The sequence below is a fragment of the Megalopta genalis genome, chromosome 11 (assembly GCF_051020955.1).
Source record: "Megalopta genalis isolate 19385.01 chromosome 11, iyMegGena1_principal, whole genome shotgun sequence".
In the NCBI taxonomy this organism is placed as follows: Eukaryota; Metazoa; Arthropoda; class Insecta; order Hymenoptera; family Halictidae; genus Megalopta; species Megalopta genalis.
The window spans coordinates 4,632,235-4,652,067 of record NC_135023.1 but is presented as its reverse complement, the minus strand read 5'-3'; the positions used below and the strand labels follow the sequence as shown (position 1 = coordinate 4,652,067).

The 19,833-nt window shown below is 37.6% G+C and overlaps 4 protein-coding genes across 9 annotated transcripts; 2 read left to right on the top strand and 2 right to left on the bottom strand.

Moving 5' to 3' along the window:
- Positions 1–571: 571 nt before the first annotated feature.
- Positions 572–4,547, bottom strand: Ir76b (Ionotropic receptor 76b). 2 transcript variants are annotated; one of them, XM_033480559.2, is made up of 10 exons: positions 4,410–4,547; positions 3,237–3,507; positions 3,095–3,168; positions 2,735–2,911; positions 2,312–2,538; positions 2,101–2,210; positions 1,801–1,994; positions 1,576–1,681; positions 1,274–1,463; positions 572–1,184 (listed from the first exon to the last, which is right to left on the bottom strand). In XM_033480559.2, exons 2-10 carry the CDS (start codon positions 3,313–3,315, stop codon positions 692–694), a joined length of 1,650 nt encoding a protein of 549 aa, XP_033336450.2. In that variant the 5' UTR covers positions 3,316–3,507; positions 4,410–4,547; the 3' UTR covers positions 572–691. The 2 variants fall into 2 exon arrangements, with proteins under 2 accessions (XP_033336450.2, XP_033336449.2); XM_033480558.2 differs by lacking the exon at positions 4,410–4,547 and adding an exon at positions 3,673–3,814.
- LOC117226327 (uncharacterized) lies at positions 4,467–7,403 on the top strand. The gene is made up of 5 exons (XM_033480554.2): positions 4,467–4,596; positions 4,764–4,864; positions 4,934–5,917; positions 5,990–6,115; positions 6,172–7,403. The coding sequence occupies exons 1-5, from the start codon at positions 4,495–4,497 to the stop codon at positions 6,458–6,460; spliced, it is 1,602 nt and encodes a 533-aa protein (XP_033336445.2). The 5' UTR covers positions 4,467–4,494; the 3' UTR covers positions 6,461–7,403.
- Positions 7,373–10,609, top strand: Ids (iduronate 2-sulfatase). Of its 4 annotated transcripts, none has more exons than XM_033480565.2 (9): positions 7,373–7,480; positions 7,561–7,754; positions 7,864–7,903; positions 8,113–8,243; positions 8,332–8,503; positions 8,588–8,737; positions 8,804–8,941; positions 9,012–9,307; positions 9,372–10,609. In XM_033480565.2, exons 1-9 carry the CDS (start codon positions 7,462–7,464, stop codon positions 9,714–9,716), a joined length of 1,485 nt encoding a protein of 494 aa, XP_033336456.2. In that variant the 5' UTR covers positions 7,373–7,461; the 3' UTR covers positions 9,717–10,609. The 4 variants fall into 4 exon arrangements, with proteins under 4 accessions (XP_033336456.2, XP_033336454.2, XP_033336453.2 ...); XM_033480563.2 differs by having other exon boundaries at positions 7,864–8,041; XM_033480562.2 differs by having other exon boundaries at positions 7,864–8,041; positions 8,101–8,243.
- Positions 9,691–19,434, bottom strand: LOC117226320 (uncharacterized). Of its 2 annotated transcripts, none has more exons than XM_076525310.1 (20): positions 19,222–19,434; positions 18,285–18,340; positions 18,018–18,146; positions 15,562–17,802; positions 15,189–15,481; positions 14,984–15,108; positions 14,756–14,901; positions 14,441–14,683; positions 14,139–14,352; positions 13,616–14,028; positions 13,220–13,518; positions 12,847–13,141; positions 12,480–12,766; positions 12,243–12,402; positions 11,835–12,179; positions 11,437–11,737; positions 11,161–11,361; positions 10,984–11,088; positions 10,402–10,560; positions 9,691–10,304 (listed from the first exon to the last, which is right to left on the bottom strand). In XM_076525310.1, the coding sequence occupies exons 3-20, from the start codon at positions 18,032–18,034 to the stop codon at positions 10,257–10,259; spliced, it is 5,892 nt and encodes a 1,963-aa protein (XP_076381425.1). In that variant the 5' UTR covers positions 18,035–18,146; positions 18,285–18,340; positions 19,222–19,434; the 3' UTR covers positions 9,691–10,256. The 2 variants fall into 2 exon arrangements, with proteins under 2 accessions (XP_076381425.1, XP_076381426.1); XM_076525311.1 differs by having other exon boundaries at positions 10,402–10,545; positions 19,222–19,433.
- Between the last annotated feature and the right edge of the window lie 399 nt (positions 19,435–19,833).

Below are 19,833 nucleotides of genomic sequence, written 5' to 3'. Positions count from 1 at the left end.
CAAAACGCTCAAACTGTTAGCCAAACTCGACGGTCGGTAATTTGGCTAACAGTTTGAGCGTTTTGCCACTGCATCAATTGGCGCTGTACGGACGTCGAAAGGAGCTTCGTTGTTCTTCCGATAGAGGCGCCACATACTCGGAATGTATGGTCGCCTAAAAACATTAATTATGGCAAAATTAGGGCATAACAAACTAAACCGAAGACGTGGAACCGTTCAGAAGACTCTACTGGATAGATATAGCATAAAGAAACAAACAACAACATTGCGAAACGTAATTAATTGTCCTCTGAAATTTGGTTAACTATTATGTCAACTAATTATATTTTGCGTTGTTGTCCTTTGATTTTCTTACTTGATATAAATGCAGCAAATTCTCCTGAACAGTTCTATGCCCTTGATTTAGTTTTGTATGCCGTATTTTTGCCATAATTAATGTTTCTCGGCAACTCCACATCGTGCATCTGCGAGAGATATACTTTGTCATGTACTGTAGATGGTAGATGGTAATTTTGTGCTATGAGTTTCAACGTGTCGACGTCTCGATGAAATGAACTAAAAAAGGAAGAAGTAGATAAAGAAACACCGTATATTTATTTGTAGAACAAAACATTTTCGTAAATAGATGAAAATACGTTGTATATAAACGGTATGATATAATGTTTGTTATCGGTACGAACATTTCGCGCGTTTAAGCAGAATATTGAAATAGAAAAGCAGAAGGTGTCCTAATCGGTATTAATTTTCGATCTCGTTCTCGGTCCGCAACAACGTAGTAATTTCTTCCGTTAATTAATTGTTGTTTTCCCTGCATCAAGATATTCTGCGAATTTCCGTTAAGCGTTTGCGGTTTCGGATTATCGTGTAAGAAATGGACGCGTTTAGGAGGCGCAAAATCTTTAACCGAAGGATTCGTTGTAATCGCTGCGGTTAAGAGGGGATTACGCTGCTTCTTTCGCTTTTTACGTTTCAACCAGCCTACCAGTAACGCATATACAATTTCTGTTACGAAGAGGATCGCCGCGATCGTATACCCTGCTATAACAACTTTATAGGTCAGAAGAAGATCGGCATTTCGAAGCTGTCTCTCGGTCGAGCGAAGATCTACAGGACAAATCTCAGCGAGAGGAAGATCTTTCTCTTGCGTTTGTTGCACGATACCTGACTCCACCAATCTCATCAACCTGTATTCAAATCATAAATTTTGTTTGAACGATTCGTTTGCGTTTGTTTCCCTCTGGTATACGATTTCTGGACATACGCTAACACTAACATTTGGTTCAAAGGCTTTCGTATGGTCGAACCGTGCGAAAAGCCGAATGCGCGATTCGTGTCCAATATGCTCCCAGGCATTATAACATAGGTGCAACGCAGGCTTTGCTTCGAAGGATTGCGAGTTTTGTTTACGTAATCCTTGAATATCAGGGTTTGCAGGTAATGGGCTTCTGCTAAGAACAGCGTTTCTAAAGGAAAACAGAAATTTCAGGAACGCGTTCGTACGAACGTGATTTTGTAGAAACTACGTAAACGCGAACATGCGACTATTAGATATCGAGATCGGTAGCGGCTACGCACTTGTCCTTACGGATTGCAGTATGGCTTCCGATGGTTCGTCGTATTCGAAAAAGCCCTTCCCCCGATGTTTGCTGACATTTAGTAAACTCAAATCGTTGTCGTGATCCTGCAAGAATAATTCGTTGGTCATCGTTTCTCTCGAATTCCTACGAATTCTACGAATTCTACGAATCCTAGGAATTCTACGAATTCCTCGTCGAACGGCGTATACGAATGAAATGTCACCTGAGAAAGAAGAAAATCTACGGTGCGGCCCTTGTAGGTGATCCAACTGTATTCTTTCTGGACGATGTCCTGCAGGGAACTGATGGACAAAGTGAATTGCGGTTTCGTGAGGAACGCCGTAAGGTTCGCGGTATAGAACGACGTTAATATCAATATAAAGATCCACCACGTGGCGAAAAGCATTCTCGTCGAATCTGTAAGGAAAGAAAATAAGTAAATTCTGATTCGAGTTCCAAGCGTGCGAGCAAGTCCCTCGCGCGGTAATTATTACACACGCGTTACGTATATAATATTTCCCACCTGTCGTAGCAACAATGTTCGTTCCTTGTTTCAGAAGAGAACTATAAGCGAACCAGACGCAGGAGGTCACGCTGAATCCTTCCAAGTCCGGACCGTGCCATAATTTTTCTCTGTATCGATAGACAAATTGGTATCAGAGGTTCGAAGCTTTTTATAAGTCGATGCTGTACGATATCTCCGATCGAGATAAAACCGGATGAATTCTAAGCACCTGATGCTGGCGAGAAAGTAAATAATCGGTCCCATAAAGATCAAAGATGCCAAAACTAGAAACCAAACTGTTCTCTCGAACGGTGCGAGAAGACCGGAACCACTGGCCGACTCTTTCGGTCTCTTCATCACAGCTGTTAATCTGGTTTCATCCAAGTAGGTGCTGAACTCGCAGAACCGTTCCATCTCCGGCAGTACCGGAAGAAATGCGACTGCCATGTCCACTTTCTGTTTCGCACAAAGAACAGGTCGATGGACAAGGATTTGCTAACGCTGAACAACCTATCGGTATGGAACCGCCCAAACACCGCTGTGCACACGAGGAAATCAACCAACAGGTGCGCCGACGATCGTGAGCCGGCGCGGCAATGACGCGACGTTGACGCCAAAGAGACTGACTTTTAATGTTAAAAATGTTGTTCACCTTTTCGTAAAGCAGCCCAAGAATACCGTTATTCTCGTTCCCAAGGATGTGCTCGTTCGGCGGAACAATGGTGTATGTAAAGTTTAATTTCGAGCGAATCAAATTGAAGATGTCGAACGCGTATCCTTTGCCGATCCATGTCCCGTTCTCCTCCACGATTATAGAAAACGGAGTGTCCTGCGACAAATAGACGTTATTCCAGGATTTCTAGTTCGAACCTTTTCAAACGGTCGCTTCGTAATATGCGTGTGCAGCTTCTGCACCGGTGCTTGTACGTAAATCAAATTGTCGATAACAATTTCTCGCATGTTACGAAGCCACCCCAGCCACCCCGTTCGAGTTTCAAGTCGCAAACCGTACATTCCACGACGTGACCACTATATGCGATGGTACTGTAGAATTATCCTCGGCGTTTACGGGCTCCGCGTACACATCTGCAAAGGTAAAACGATTGAGAAACATGTTCGACCACGAGCGATCTCCGGTTTAAGATAGCGCCAACCTTGACCGTCGACGTAACAACGACTGCAGCACAGGGACCATGCCGCCGAAAATGTTAACAGAATGCGAAGTATGCGCATCCTTCGATCGGCAATGGAACCACATTAATTTTCGTGGATCACGCTTGAACCGATACGATGGCAATTTAGATAGAGACCAGCGGTACGACGGACCAGGTGCCAAGGTAAATCGATACTGACGCGTGTTGCTCGCATTCTGCTCGACGTCCACACGCGCAAACGGTTCACCCGTTGCTACATGTACATAGCAAACTGTAATTCGTAACGTTCAAATATTTTAACGTTGAAAATTTCACGCCTTTTCTCCGATGAAAGACACGAGATTTTGTCGAAAATAAGAAAGGTTTTTCGATTCTACGAGAATCATCTGACGGCTGTCGAAAAGCACGAAAAGTTGAAATTTGGTTGACAACGTACCGCACATTCTGTCGCCTGGCACGCGCAACTTAAAAATCGTTGCTCGAATCGATCGTGACGGTGAAACCGAGAACGACGACCAAGATCGTAGAATAGAATAATTTCGAAAACGGAATAGGAAGCGGTGATTTTAAAATTGACGCCATTGCCGGTGGGATCCTGGTGCAATCCTGTGACGTTTGTCAAATGTCGAATGCTCGGCTCGAAATACGTACGGAGAAGCGTCAGGTGGTCACGTGTCTGCCTGAACGTTGGTTCTTTTATAGAGAAAACATTTTCCGTAACGATGGATAGTACGAACGCGGACGACGAGAAGTCGAGAAAAATTAACGCATGGACGTGGTTGAATAAACATTGAAAATATATGTATGCATTTGTAACGATAAACGCGCGTTGCCAGGTTCGCCAGTCGAGAAACTAACGTCGGATCTGTTATGTTCCAAGTTCTAACGGCCCTGTAACAGCGCATTCCCTAACAGTGGTTCTCAATCGTATTTGGAGGTGCGGGAGCGGGAAGAGTTAATGGTGGACGTGAAAGCGATGGTAGCCCGGTTGCACTGAAATGACAACAAGTGATTGATATTATTAACGACGGTATAATGTGAAGTGCAAGAGGAAAGATAAACCGGCGCGAACGGGAGCGCACTTTGTTGGTAAGTAGCCCGACAAAGCATCCCGTTCGTAGATATGATCGCGCGTCCGGGACTTTCATTCAAGGTATAGGAAAAATTCCTTACCGAACCACCCGTCTCGATGAGCGCAGGTTATGTGAGGGCACGAAACGCGTCGTTCACAGCCGTTTTTCCGCGGACACCGGCCAGGATGGGCCAGGGTACGGACGCCTGCACGGACAGGCCTACCGAAGTCAGCGTCATCAGATTCGTGTCGAGAAATCGCACCATCGAGGAAATAGCCCCGAAAAAGGTAAAACCGCCGGAGCCATTTCACGGGTTCAACGACCCCTAACTCAAAACAAATCGCCGTAGCGTTTACCCGTCTACCCAGGGCTTTCGTTGATTCTCACTGTGCCCTCGTTTTTCTCGCGCTCGCCGTATCACGATCTCGATTTCACGAACTATCGTTCTTTTTAGGAAATATATACGTGCAAACAACGAGATTGTGGCAAGGTATTTACGAACCAGGATGAATACAAAACGCACGAAACTCTCGAAGCTTTGAAGATCAGATTCATGTGAGTTACATTCGTCGATTAACGTTTCCCAATTAACCGATGCTTATGTAACACGTCGATATTGCACAGCTGCCGAGAGCCGGGATGCGGGGAAGAATTATCCGATCCTGGTAGCATGTGGCGTCATTATCAAGAATGGCATAACAATGAAACGAATGTATTTATATGTCCATACACGAATTGCGGGTCTTTACACACAACCAGTAGTAACTTAGAAGAACATATCGAAAGCTGTCATAGACAGCCTCCGACTCTGCCGACCGAACCGGAGGTAATATGTTTCGAGGATCTTGAAAGTGCGATGGACGAGGAAGTTGTACAGAGCACGGAAGATTGCTACGAGAAGAGACAGAACGAAGCTTTCGCGATAAAACAACACCAATACGACGATAATAACGAGCAAGGTATTTATAGAAACAACAATATGCAGCAGCAAAAGAAAGAAGCCTCGCACGATCAGAATGCTCCGAACGATAGCTCGAACAAAGAAGATTATTCTTCTACGGGCGAGACACTGAACGAAGCCAGCGGCTACGCTATCGCTGAGAATTTACTGTTAAGTACAGACAATTTCCTATGCAAGTACGAAGGCAATACGAATAAGTGTTCGGAACTTCAAGTAGAACATTCCCAAGAGAAGAATAATGTAGTCTATGTAAACGGAGATATCACGATTACCAAAAATTCGAAGAACGATGTTTGTACTATGAGCACGAAGAATCAAGAACACAGAATAGAATTGGATAATCTCGAACGAATCTTCAGGAACGATTTGAATCGCGATGCTTCGAAGAACGAAGATAACGCTATAGAAACGAACAGCAACTGTTCCGATGACGAAGAATACACTCCAAAGAAGCAACGTATGTCTAGATACAAACAGGAGATCTACAAGTGTGCCACGAACGGCTGCGGAAGAAAATATAAATATATATCCCATTATCGTCATCATCAAGACAGTCATAAACTAGTAGCGAATACATTTAGTTCAAATTCTAGCAAATCGATAGTAAAACTAAAACAAGGGAAAGCTTCGACAGTTAGTTTTTTCTTGTAAGTTTCAAAACACTTTAATCATAATGAATATTATCGTATTATTTCTAATTTACTACTTGCATCGATCAGATGCAAAATTCCTGGCTGTGGAGCACAAGTAAGCAATGTAACTGGTTTATGGAAGCATTACCAGGACAATCATGCTAATTCAAAACTGCCAGTAGTACAAGGAACTAAGAATAACGAAGTATTTCGGTAAGTATGTTGTATCCTAGTTTCCAAGCATTTTATTAACCGAAGATACGTTTCAGATGCAAGATTCCAGGATGCGAAACGGAATTCAGTACAACTGCGATGCTGTACAAACACTTCAGTGAAGTGCACTCGAATGGTTCTGGCAATAATGCTAGCACAAACACAAAGACTGGAAATGGGAGTAGTTTTCATTACACTGAAATGTTCAAAGATGATACTACCAGTTCCCAAGTAAATTTTAAGACTGACTTTAAGGCAAAGCATAATATTAATGTAAATGACTGTACGAAGAATACCGATGAGCAAAGATTATCGTCGATTGTTAAAAAGGAAACCCGAGATTGATTCGAGGTGAACTAATCAGTCTTTAATTGTGAAGATACATAATTGTAGCAGTATAAATTAGAGTATTCGACTAGGGCCGTAAGCATTCGATTTAAGAAACATCGTAGTTCCTTTCTCTTTACGAGATCTTCCGCTCTTTCGTTTTTCTTTTCTTTTTTTTTTCTTTTTTTTTATTCATCCCTTTGGCTAGTCATTCTTTATTACGCTTTTACTATAATTTTGAGTGCAACGACCCTCGTTCAATACTCACGTTTTTATCATCCTATTTCTGAATACTATATATTCGGAACGGAAAGAAAACTTCTGAGTCGTTTTTCGAGAACTTCTAATCATCCAAACACATAAAAAGTGGCTTTATGTAATTGTAATACATAGCGATTTTCTAACTTGGTCATTACTCTTGAAGGAAAGTATTAAATTTCGTCGCAGAAAGTTTTCGTAAGTTGTACAGGTGTCTTTCGCGTAACAGTGTCTATTAAAAGAAGAAAAGAATACCGCATAGAAAACAATGAATGTATTCGAATGCAGCAAATTGTTTGAATATATATATATATAAACATGAAAAGCAACTCGGACAAGTTGAAAATGTTAATTCTCGATTGAACGCTGTGAACATGAATGGATCAACAACCATAAATACAATTTCGTAGATCTATAAGCCTGGCGTGGCAAACTTAAAAATAAAATGCAAAGAAAACAATGGACTTGCTGCAACATTTGTGCGCATGTTACATAAAATTCTTGACTTTCCATACTGATTTTTACTATTTTATATTATTGTATTATTTTAATGTAATTTATATTACACATGTCATTGTAGAGTTATTATACTAGATATTGTAGGACTGTAAGTATTACGTAGCATTTTTATTTGTATGTCTGTACGTTGAAAAATAAAGTGCAATAGTGAGCTAAAAAAAAGCTCCTGGAATTGATCAGATTACTCCATAAATAGATCGCTTAATCATCCCCTTTAGCTACGTAACCTAAATGATTCCATAATGTATAATGTTCCATTAAGTATGTGCTTCAAATTCTCTGCAGTTTCCATCGGAAAAGTAGTTCGTCGCTTCTAATTTCAATTGCATTGTCCATTATAGACTATAAGATGCTTTTAGTACTATATTTAATCAATTCGATTGGTTGGTGCGCAGCCCAAAGACAAAACTTTCTTCTAATAATTGTCGATGATTTAAGACCAGCTTTAGAATGCTATGGCGATAAAAATGCTTACACACCGAACATAAACCAATTGGCAAAGAACGCGGCCATCTTTTCGCATGCGTTCGCTCAGGTTAGTACCAAACTCTCTGCATTCTTTTTATATACACTTGTTTCAGAGGAACTCGAAACGATAAAATCGATCTGTTAAGATGATCTTACAGAGTAACGCATTCTTTCAGCAAGCCCTGTGTGCTCCAAGTAGGAATTCATTTCTAACAAGTAGGAGGCCAGATTCGTTACAACTTTATGATTTTTATAGCTATTGGAGAAAAGATATTGGCAATTTTACAACGCTGCCGCAACATTTAAAAAATAGCGGGTATATTACTAAGTCTATAGGAAAGGTTTTTCACCCAGGTGTTCAGTTCATGAAATACAAGAAACGCGTTATAATTGTACCTGATTATCTCATGCAGAATCCTTTACAGGAATTAGTTCAAATAACTCGGATGATAGTCCCTACTCATGGACAGAAGTACCATTCCACCCATATACAGAAAAATACAAAAATGCTCCAGTTTGTCGACCAAACTTCAACCTACCACCTGCTCCGAATCTTGTCATTAATATTTCTCAATTGTTTCTATGAACAATTCCTAGTATGTCTACACGATGAATAATATCACCTCAAACTACTTTGCTTTTAGATATGTCCTGTTAAAGTTTCATCAATGCCAAATAAAACTCTGCCAGACATAGAAATCCTACAAGATGCTAGACACTTTCTACAAACTCATGCAAACGATTCAACTCCTTTCTTCTTGGCAGTTGGATTTCAGAAGCCCCACATACCGTTCAAGTATCCCAAAAGATACTTAAGTAAACTTCATTAGTATCGTCATTAATATCTCGTTGTTTCCAATATCGTTGGGATTATTATTTATGAAAGAAACACTCTTTCAGAACACCACCCATTGCGCAAATTTAAGGTACCTGAACCATACAAGTGGCCGGAAAATGTCAGTAGTGTTGCGTATAATCCTTGGATCGATTTAAGGAAGAGAAAGGACATTGAAACTTTGAATCTCCATTTTCCATGGGAAAAAATACCAAGTATGATTTGGAAAGTTGTATCACTGCCGGAGAATCATTATATCTTCACCGCTATTTAATTTCCAGATAGCTTTGGCAAATTAATTATTCAATCTTATTACGCAGCTGTGTCTTATATCGATGAACTAATTGGTAAATTATTAAATGAATTAGAAAATCTATCGATCCGAGAGACTACTACCATAATACTTATGTCGGATCACGGTGAGTTAGGATCATGATAAAACGCCGAATATTTCAATTCTTCGTATATTAAAGATTAATACCTGAATAGGATGGTCGCTAGGTGAGCACGCAGCATGGGCAAAATATAGTAATTTCGATGTTGCTCTAAGAGTACCGTTAATAATATCTATCTCAAACATAGAAAATACTGTAAATAATCTATCGATGAAACAAACGACCATAGATTCCATGGTAGAGTTGGTCGACATTTTTCCAACTATCGCTGATTTGGCGAACGTTCCAATACCAATTTGCCGCAATGAAAAGGAAGCTAAAGATGCTATGCTCGTTTGCAGCGAAGGAATTTCTCTTGTACCGCTTATAAGAGCCACCATGAAACAAGAGGTAGAGCAATTAATGTTCAGCGATCAAAATGATACAAGATGTATTCATATTAAAAGATTTGCAGTCACTACCATGGAAGAAAGCTGCTTTTGGGCAATATCCTAGACCAAGCGTCGATCCTTCGATAAATCCAAACAGCGACGAACCTCGTTTGAAGGAAATAAAAGTCATGGGATACACTTTAAGGAAAGATAATTATCGTTATACAGCTTGGCTGGAATTTAATCCAGTAACAAAAGTGCCGAATTGGAATGTCCTTATCGCAGAAGAATTGTATGACCATCGAACTGACAAAGATGAAAATCAAAATTTAGTCGTTTTTCCGAGATACCAACGATTAAAAGAAGTACTGCGAACTTTATTAAAACGAGGTTGGAGAAACGTTTTGCCAAAAAAGATGGGCTTTTAATTCAATAAAATTCACTACAATCTTTCATTGTCGAATCTACAATTTCTAAAATACACTTACAAATACGATAAAATTTATTAAAGCAAATATTATTCTCTATTAATAATAATTTTAATAATTATTATAAGAAAGATTATAATAGTATTATATTACATTAATACTGATTCTAGTATATGCACGAGAAAAGCTGCAATCACTACTAGTAATAATGAATCCTGTGTGTAACCTATTCATAATTAATAGACTTGTGACGTGTGTATATAAAACTTAAAAAAAATCGTATAATGAATACAGTTACGTCTGTAGTTAGTAACACGACATTAACATGTTCGCTAGGCATGCGTGACATATACATATACGTGTGATATGTTATCTGCAGTATGAACATTTCGTTTGCGCACCAGTGTCGTACATGTTTTTATGCGAGGTTCTTCGGCTGAATAATAGTAGCGAACATGTTATAATTACCATCGTTAACACAACAATGCAAAATATACATTATTGTTTCCCATTTAATTAGACTTTGTTCTTCTATATTGTTCATTCTTCTTGATTTTTGCTTTTACCACTCGTCGTAGTCGGAATCACCTGAATATCACAGCACAGTATTTTTCATCGTTACAAGTTAAAAAGTTCCAATCACTGAAAATAATTGTTGTGCCACACGAATTTATTGTATAATTACCTCTACAACCTCGTCATCATCCCCGTATTTCGGATCAGCGCTTCTACTATTCACATAAGTAAACGGTATCTCGGTTCTTGTATCTTGACCGCTTATGTTATTAATATTCCTGACTGTAGAAGGCATTCGAATAATATTCGTCATCTGTGTATGTGTAAACTATGTTAAAATGGATATTTTAATAAACTTAAACAATTCATCATATCGATATAGCTATGGATATCTTAATCAATATTCCGACAACAATTGATAATTGTTAGTAATTATACATAAAAAAAAGTTACACTTCATCGATGTTGATAAAATTTCGAACGTATACGTATTGATAAAATTCAATGTAGTAGTAGCTGTAGTTTTTTTTGCGAATATCTAAGAAACTCGGCTCCATCGTCGGTAACATACGAATGAAGAAGTTGTTTAGAATGTTGAATTTGACAACATATTTCAATTTGATCAAAATCGATGAGGCGTAACCTTTTATGCAAAATTATCTAATTGTTCGATAATTATATTCTATCTACTACACAATAAATTCCTGGTGACAAAAATGTCATGGAACGTCTAAATACTAAATCACGATACCGTATTAGTAGTGTCATGGAAAGCCTGCCTCTCCCAATAGCTATACATATCGGTTAAGACTCGCGTCGTCATCAATTTTTGATATTCGGGTGTCGCATTTGGATACTGCAAAATATAAGATGCATCGTCCCACATGTGTCCAAACATAGATTCCACATGGTTCATTTCTGTACTCACATCTTTGCGTATCAGTTCTTGGAGTTTCTCATAATCGTTGTTAACATTCTGCCACGGTGTTACGTTGTTGAACTGATTCAACATTCCACTGATTGGATATTTTACCGCTCCTGTATACGCAATCATTGGCTTTCCTTTCTTCTCCTCTTCGTACTCTAGCCAGGCTTGTTTTCTTTCTTCTTCGTTCAATTCTTCCTCGGCCTACAAAAATGAACATGAAAATGATAAAAGCAACATGGTAGAATTTCAAAAGCTATGATTTCTTTTCAGAGATACCTTATTTTCCAAAAGGGAATCATGTTCGTGATAATTTTCCACGTAATCTTTATACTTTAAAAATATTTCTGCTAATAATCTATCTTTTGGTAAGTTTAAAGTTGGTCTTTCTCCTTCCGTATTCGGCTCAAAAGTATACAACTCGTTCAAGTCATTATTCCTATAATGACGTTCTATTTGTTGTTCGTCGACGACTCTGCAGGAGAGTGACAATTTTGTCACTTGTCGATTGTAAATTTTCTCCTCCATCGTTCCAGCCGCAAGAAATCGATAAACGTAGCACGGCTTTTTCTGCCCAAACCTTCGTATACACACATCAATTTGATAGTTTTGATCATTATTACTACGACGGCTACATTACTATTGTAGGATTTTGAAAATTATCGAATAGAACGTACCTATATACCCGAAATATACTTTGTACATCGTACGAGGGATTCCAACTCGCATCAAATATAATTACCCGATTGGCAGCAGTTAAATTAATACCTAAACCACCTGCACGCGTCGATATCAAGAACAGCCTCGCCCTTGTATTCTTTGGACTATTAAATATTTTACACCATATACTTCTATTCTCCGGAGATGTTTGTCCATCCAATCGGAAATAATCCAAGCCCAACGACCAATTGCTTCTATATCCCATATACTCCGAATTCTCACCTTTCTGCGTCTCGTCGTCGATATTTCCCAAAAATTTTTCAATTAAAGTCAACGAATACAACGACTGCGAGAACACCAACCTAAAATGTATTTTATAAATGGTATGCTGCTATGACAAATTCGAAAAATCACGGAATTCATACACTTTATCACCGATTTGTTCGCATTCTTTCAAAATGCCAAAGAGGAGCATCAATTTGGAGGAGATACTCATATCTTCATAGTGATCAGATTCTATGAACTGCGACCACCATGTCTCTTCTTTCTTTTCGATTTCTTCGGGTTTCGCAATTGTTTCAATATCTAAACACAAATATAGTTGATTGCACGACGTGACCAGCAACGAATAAAGTAATAATAATTGATATAAATAATCATACCAGGATTTGTACTTCTTGTACTCCTTGAAGCCCGCGGAGCAGCATTCGATGCTGCGCTATCAGCACTGTTATTTTCGTTGCTACTATTTGAACTGCTGCTGTCCAAGTTGGAATCGGAATCGTCGTCAATGAAGTCCCTTAACGAGCCTTCCGAATCGCTATCATGTTTCTTTTCGTTCATTTTCTCTACCCTTTCCGAATTTAAACGCATCACGTAAGGATGCGTCCAAATCCTTTGCAACGACTGAAAATCTGAGAAAAGGGATCCGTTTGCAGAACGCTGACGTCTACAGAAAGCGTACAAGAAATTAAAAAAAACATTTCTATTTAATTGTCAGAAACTGCGTAAAAAATTTACTTCGCGTACCGAGCCAGATTATCCAAATAGTATCGGTACATTTTGATTTGTACATCCGACAGTCTCACAAATATTACATATTCCTGCTTCGGAGGTAGAAACGGCGTCAACACGGAATAATCGAATCTCTGTACGCAACCTTTTAACATCTTATGCAGAACGTAAGCTCGTTTCTTCATTAATTTTACGTCGTATTCGGTAGAGTCGTCGTATTGGCCGTTGTTTATTGGATTCGCGAATCTGTTCAGGAATTCTTTTTTGGTTCCCAGAAGATTAGGTTTTACAAATTGTACCATGCAATGATCTGCGCAGAATAAATTATTTTCAATTATTATCGATGGAATATATGAAAACTTATTATTCGAGTGTTATCAATGCTCACATTCTGTCAAGTTATTTTGTAAGGGCGTTCCGGTGAGTACAATTCTCCGTAATGTTTTAATCCGTTTCATAGATTTGCTGAGAGCGGTGTCCTCGTTTTTTAACAAATGGCCCTCGTCGCAAACTATTAGGTCAGGACCAGGATCTATCAAATAGCGTAGCACCTCCTCTTTCATAGCTTTTCGCATTTTATTATTCGTGCCGGTGAGATTTCTGAACATTTCGTAGCCAATAAGAAGGACGCCACCTGTCCTGTACCACGATTGTAATTGGTATTTTCTCTCTATATTCTTCTTTAATCTTTAATCAACGTTCACGATTATTAGTTATTCGAGAAATTTGATTTAATATAATTAATTAATAATATTACAGTTGCTTAATAGTTTGGCTAACTTACTTGGTTAATTCGTAAACTTCAATGTTGTGATCTTCGATGCCCTCCAACCATAGGTTGAATTCATTATACCAATTAAGTACCGTGCTTAAAGGGCACACGATCGTAATCCGATTGATACCAGTTTCTTCGTGATTTAAGAGTGTGTGCAATAAAGCAATTACTTGAAGACTTTTACCAAGACCCATACAATGCGCGATTATGCATCCAGAACCTGAAGACGATTTTATCCTTTCGAGAGATTCAAAGCAGGCATCCCACATAAATTTGATTCCCTCGGCTTGATGCGGTTTCAAGCGTTTCACTATGTTCGGGTGAACGCTCACAAGTTCTTCTTTTGTTTCAGTATTAAAATCTAATACCAATTTTTCCACCTTCTCTTCGCTGGCCAATCGGGCTTCGTACATCTCGTTGTACTATATTTCGCGATACAAAATTCACAAAATAATCTCTTCGATATACATATCCATCATAAAATGATGAATGAAATACATATACATATACGATGAAGCGAACAGATACATACTAATTTTTGTCGATCAGCAATCCGTTGAAGCCTCTCCTCCTCTTCTTTCGCAGCTTGTTTCGTGTCATCTGCAACCTGCTTATCTTTCATTACTTTTCGAATATTCTTGCGACCTTTCTTGCCAGGTGTTCCTTGAGAATTTGCGCCTTCATTATCAGAATCATCGTCGCTGTCAGTATCCACCTTTTTTATTCGTTTTCTTTTTGGCTTTGCTCTGAAATTGTAATTAGCATAAAAGTATTAAAGGATTATTCGATGCGCATACATGATTGCTCTTTGATAAGTAACAGCATAAAAGGTACTTTTTCTCTCCAATCGACGAATCTGTATCGGAAGATTTACGTCCCTTCCGCTTACGTGTTTTCTTTTGTTTCTTTCCTGACATGGAATCAGTGTCCGATGATGATTTAGCAGACTCCAATGTTACAGATTTATTGGAATCTGAATCAGAATCCACCAATTGTATGTCCGAATCAGAGTCCAGAATTTTTCTACGAAGTCTTCTTTTTCGCTTAGTAACCGTAACGTCGGCATCCGAATTTTCTCTATTTGGATAAATTTTGATCATTTATTTCACATGTTTTCGGCCGAATTAAAAGCCACGCCAAAGAACTCACGTCTGATTTTCTCCCGCCTTTTGCTTCATTTTCTCTTGTTTTTTGTTCCACTTTGCAGTTTCAATTTCAGAGTCTGAGGACGAATACTTCATCGTCAATAATTTGTTCCGTTTCCACATACTTTTCTCCCGTTTTTCCGCAGCGTCCTAATTTAGTTCGAAAAGCTAATTATTTTTCGTATACATATACACCACAAACGCTTTGCCAGACTAAATAATTTCTTCTTGCCTCATCGCTAGCAGCACATTTCTTCTCCGATTTTTTCGTCAACTTCTTTTCATTGTCTTTTGGACTTGTTTCCTCTTTTTTTTCTTCATCGTTACTGCCAGGAGGCGAAGCCACATTCTGATTTTCTGAAAGTAAATCATTTAAGCTCTATTTAATTTTTTGATCATTGGTAGAAAAAAAACTTTAATAATGTATCGATGCTTACCGAAGTCCGAGTCGTCAAAATTTAGGAGCATGTTCTTCGCAATTCTATCAGCTTCCATCATTAAATCTTCGTTACTTTGAACATCAGATGTTACTTTCATCGGCGTATTTTCATTGTCTACAACAGCATCTTCTTCAACGTTTTCGGCTAACTCTCCATTCTCTACTTTCTTCAAATGATCCAAAAGAGTCTCTTCTGTTTCTGTAGTTGCTTTAGACTTCTTAAACGTGGAACTCGGCGATGAATCGATTGTTTTCCTGGTGTTACGTCGAAGACTATCCAAATTAATAAGACTAAAAAAGAAAATAAACACATTATGGATAAATGACAAGGAGAAAATATTCAGTAGAAATAATTCCAATTGAATTTAAACCTTTTAATTTGTTTATACTCCAAATGTTGACGCGATTTTTCCAAAGCACCAGCATATTTTTCAACATCATTTTCTGGTAATCTTTTAAGGACAATACAAGGTCGCATTCCCAGCTTTTTATCAGCTTCACATTTGTTACTTAATTCGTGTGGCTTTTTCTTCACTTTTTCGCTAAGCCTAGGATCAAATTCTCCCAGAATTTCGTCTTGCAAAGATTCCAGTCCATCTTCAGTTTTCTGATTCTTCGAAGAAGTACCTACCTTTGCAAGTTGTAGACTGTCATCATCATCATCATCGGTACTTGAGCATTCGCTATTCGAAGAATCTAACAGTGATGCCTTTGCTTGTCTATTTTTGCTGTTGTCGTCAGACTCGTTGGTTTTTTCAAACATTGCCTTCGTAGAAGAAGAACCCATCGAATCGTCAGAATTAGAATCGAGAAGGGCATGTTTAGCACAAAGCTCGGTAATATCGTCGCTATTATACGATAATTTGTTCTTTTTTATGGCAATATCCCTTGCTTTCTTCATCCTACCCCTCCTTCCAGACTTTGACTGTTCAGTCTGCAGCTTTTCTTTCGAATTCAAATCACTAGAAACTTTATCAGACTTTTCAGAAGCGGATTCACTATTTGGGACTGTCTCTGAATCTGAATCCAACAATGCCTTCTTGGCTTGTGCTTCTTCTTCGTCAAGTTCATCCGAAGAAACTTTTGTATCTCTCTCAATTATAACTGTTGCTACCGATTCAGAATCATCAGTTTTCGATGGTGCATTTTCTTCAGGAAGATCCGTTTTCGGCACGACAATTCTCAAAAACTCTTCGTCATCCGGTTCCGTATTTAATTTATTTCCTTCCAAAGACGCATCATCTCTGTTTAGGTCAATCTTTGCACTAATTTCTTCACTATTTTTCCCTAATGTGAGAATCTCTGGTTTCTCAAGTTCCGTCTGCTCTTTTTTTGAAGAATTTTGAACTCCATCATCCTCAATCATAGATTCTTCGAATAGATCTTGTGATGAGTCGTTTCTTAAATTTTCGATCTTCTCAGAAATGACTAATTCATCAATTATTTTTGGCTTGCCTTTTGTATTCGGATCATTGGATGGTAACTTTTTTTTGTTGCTACTCAAAATAGAAGACGCAACTTTATTGTCTTCCAAAGATGTAGTATTTTCATTATTATCATTCCCTCTTTCTCCTAGGTTTGCAACAGCCAACGATGTTTCACCTTCTTTATTCTTTTCAGTCTCTGCTTCGATAACTTCATTCTCAGAAAATGTTTTGCTGCAATCTGTGTTGTCTTCTTCGGAAGATATTGTTTTCTTTGATGAATTAGATGTGTCCGGTGCTTCTATAGCCTCCAGTGTTTCTTTATCGCTAGAGGAACTATCGTTGTGATCTATGTTTTGTGCACAGCACTTTTTATTCCATTCTTCAGAAAAGCTCATTAATTTATTTTCTTGATCATCTAGTTCCATTTTCAGTTTATTGATCACATTCTTCGATTTCTGTATAACATTATTCGCAGATTCTTGATATAACAATTCTTTCTTGAAATGTTTCCATTTTACGTGTTCCATTTGTAATTCATACTCTGAACAAACTTCCTTAAATTTATTTAAAATCTTAATCACATTGGACTTGAAATGCAAACTTTGCTCTTTACTAATCCTAGTTTTGCCATCCAGTTGTTTTTCGGTACTTGGTGTACAATCTTCTCTAATACGGGAAAACGTCTTCATAAACTTAGAACTGCTGAAGGAGATTTTTGATTTCTGAAATTCTTGACTAGAACTCGGATCAGCTTCTTCTATATCTAAGTCATTAACATTCGATTGTGATGGTTTCAAAGTAACATGTTTTTTTATATATACTTTTTTTTCAGTATGTTTCTTAGGCACCTCGATCTTCGAGTCACTACAATATTTTGACTTTTCCTTTTTATCTTCCTTCTTTTTTGCATTGTTACTTGCCACCTTGTCTTTTGCATCGCTTTTATGCTTCTCAGACCTCAAAATCCTTTTCTCAGGTGCTTTATATTTTTCACTGGACATTTTCGTTTGCAATCCTGTGTTTTCAACTAAAGACAAGTTTTGAAAATTCCCTGCTGTTTTGTCTTTGCTATCTTCATTGTGTTTTGATCCTTTCTTTCTGTGCTTCACATGTTTTTTAACTTTTTCACATGAATTCTTTGTATCAGCCTTTCGTGAATTTAATTGTTCACTCTCATCACTGGAGCTAGAATTATCATACATTGAATGCATTAATTCCTTAATTGTTATGATTTCTTCAAGCATATCCTTTATATGCGACGAAACATGGTCCTTTATATATTCTTATCAACTATGAGAATTTCTTTCTCTATTATTCTCTCTAATATCAGTTAATTTATAAATTTTAATGGAATATCTATAAAAATTAGCTTGTGTAATATAACTTTTAAAAGTACTTACTCTGAAGAAGAAGACATGGTGGCAGCGCAATGTTCTTAATGTTTCACTTTTTAATTAAATGTAGAGCACATTTGCTTTTAGGCTTTAAAAGCCTAAGTTAATAGAATTTACATTATCGTTTATAATAGTCTGAAAGTAACATTCGCTTGTAAACATTTTTAATTTCCACTTAAACAGATTATTAAATTAACTTCTTAATTATAAGCAACACCCAAATATTGATAATAATTTTTTTCATAGATAAAATTACATAGTAATCACACTTACCATGCTGTTGTTTGTGCCATTAACACTTGTTCCTAATTTAATATTTTGAAAGTTATCTATAACAAAATACAACGAAAACCATTTAATAAATTAAATATTGATATTTCCAGATACTATAAGTCTACACAGGTATATTGAAAATATAATAATTTGTGTATGTTTTAAAGAATAATACATTATATTGTAAAATTAAAAGAAAATAGGAAAGGATGCAATATAAATGAATATATTAGGAGTATATTAGAGTACATATACGAGACGATAGTGGAATGAGTCTAATTAGGAATGTGAAAAAGTAAGAATATGTGTGTAAATAAAATATGTTGGCAAGATAGTTTTGTAACCAAAGTACGATTCTTGGCTGGAAGACTAAATAAAACAAATAACTAATATATATTAATGTTACGTTGATGTTGACAAATACTACACTTGCATACGTTGAAATTTTGAAAATATTTATTTAATAGAAATTGGTAATTCTGTCGTCATGCGCATATTAAATATTAATCGGAATACTGCTTGAAATAAGCTACAAAAGTAGTACAATGTAGGATCAAATAGAATATGCCTGACGTTTCTACAACGACTGTTTCAGCAAATATATTATGCATGTCTGATTTTATTTGTATTTAAAGCTTTTATTATGACATTATGGAGGCTATATTATTTGTTATGGCACTTGGATGATTCCTACTTGTAGCAAAGAAATTACTTCTCGCTTGTCGAATTGTTTATTTTCGAACGGTATAATACGCTAGTAAATCGAATTTTTTACAAAAAGTTTAATATTGAAACGGAGAAATCACTTCTTGTTGTGCTACTTAGTACTTTCAATCATTAACTGATATTTCGACAATACTTTTATTGTACATGCATATTGTATTGAAAATGTAGGTACATATGTACTACGTAAAATCATTTACAATTCTGCACTTACTTCGTTTGTTTCTCTCGCCACGGAATACCTACACAGTACCTATGTACAGCAGTAATGTCCAGTGATGTTCACGATTCACGGTCCACGGGAGACAGGCAGACAAACGAAACGGAAGACAACGAGACAAGAAGACAAATCAGACAACAGACAATGCAGAGAACGCAGACAACCTAACCGGTGTCCGCACCAGCATGTCCCAGGGCATGAAATGAAGGTGACGATCTGCAGCGAGTCCAATGGAGTCGAACGGGTACTTTACCGCGCGTTATTCAAATCATAGTATTTTTGATGAGTATAGTATTCTTTCCTACAAATCCATGTATGTACTACTTCTAATAAACTAAGTCTTCTAATAGCTTGTTCCTGTCATTTCTTATTTCCATTCTAATATTCGGAACAATCAGATTCCGTGCTAATCTTACAAGGGAAGGTCCCCAAAGCTGATGCTCACTTTTCGATGAGATTTGGTACAGTGATAGACTTTGCAAAGCTGAATCCGACGATACAAGGTTTTAGGGGCAAATGGCTTATAGTTTTTGAGATACCTGAAAATCGTCGTGAAAAAAAGTGAACGTCAGTTCTGGGAACCTACCCTTGTTAGTCCTTTCCAGT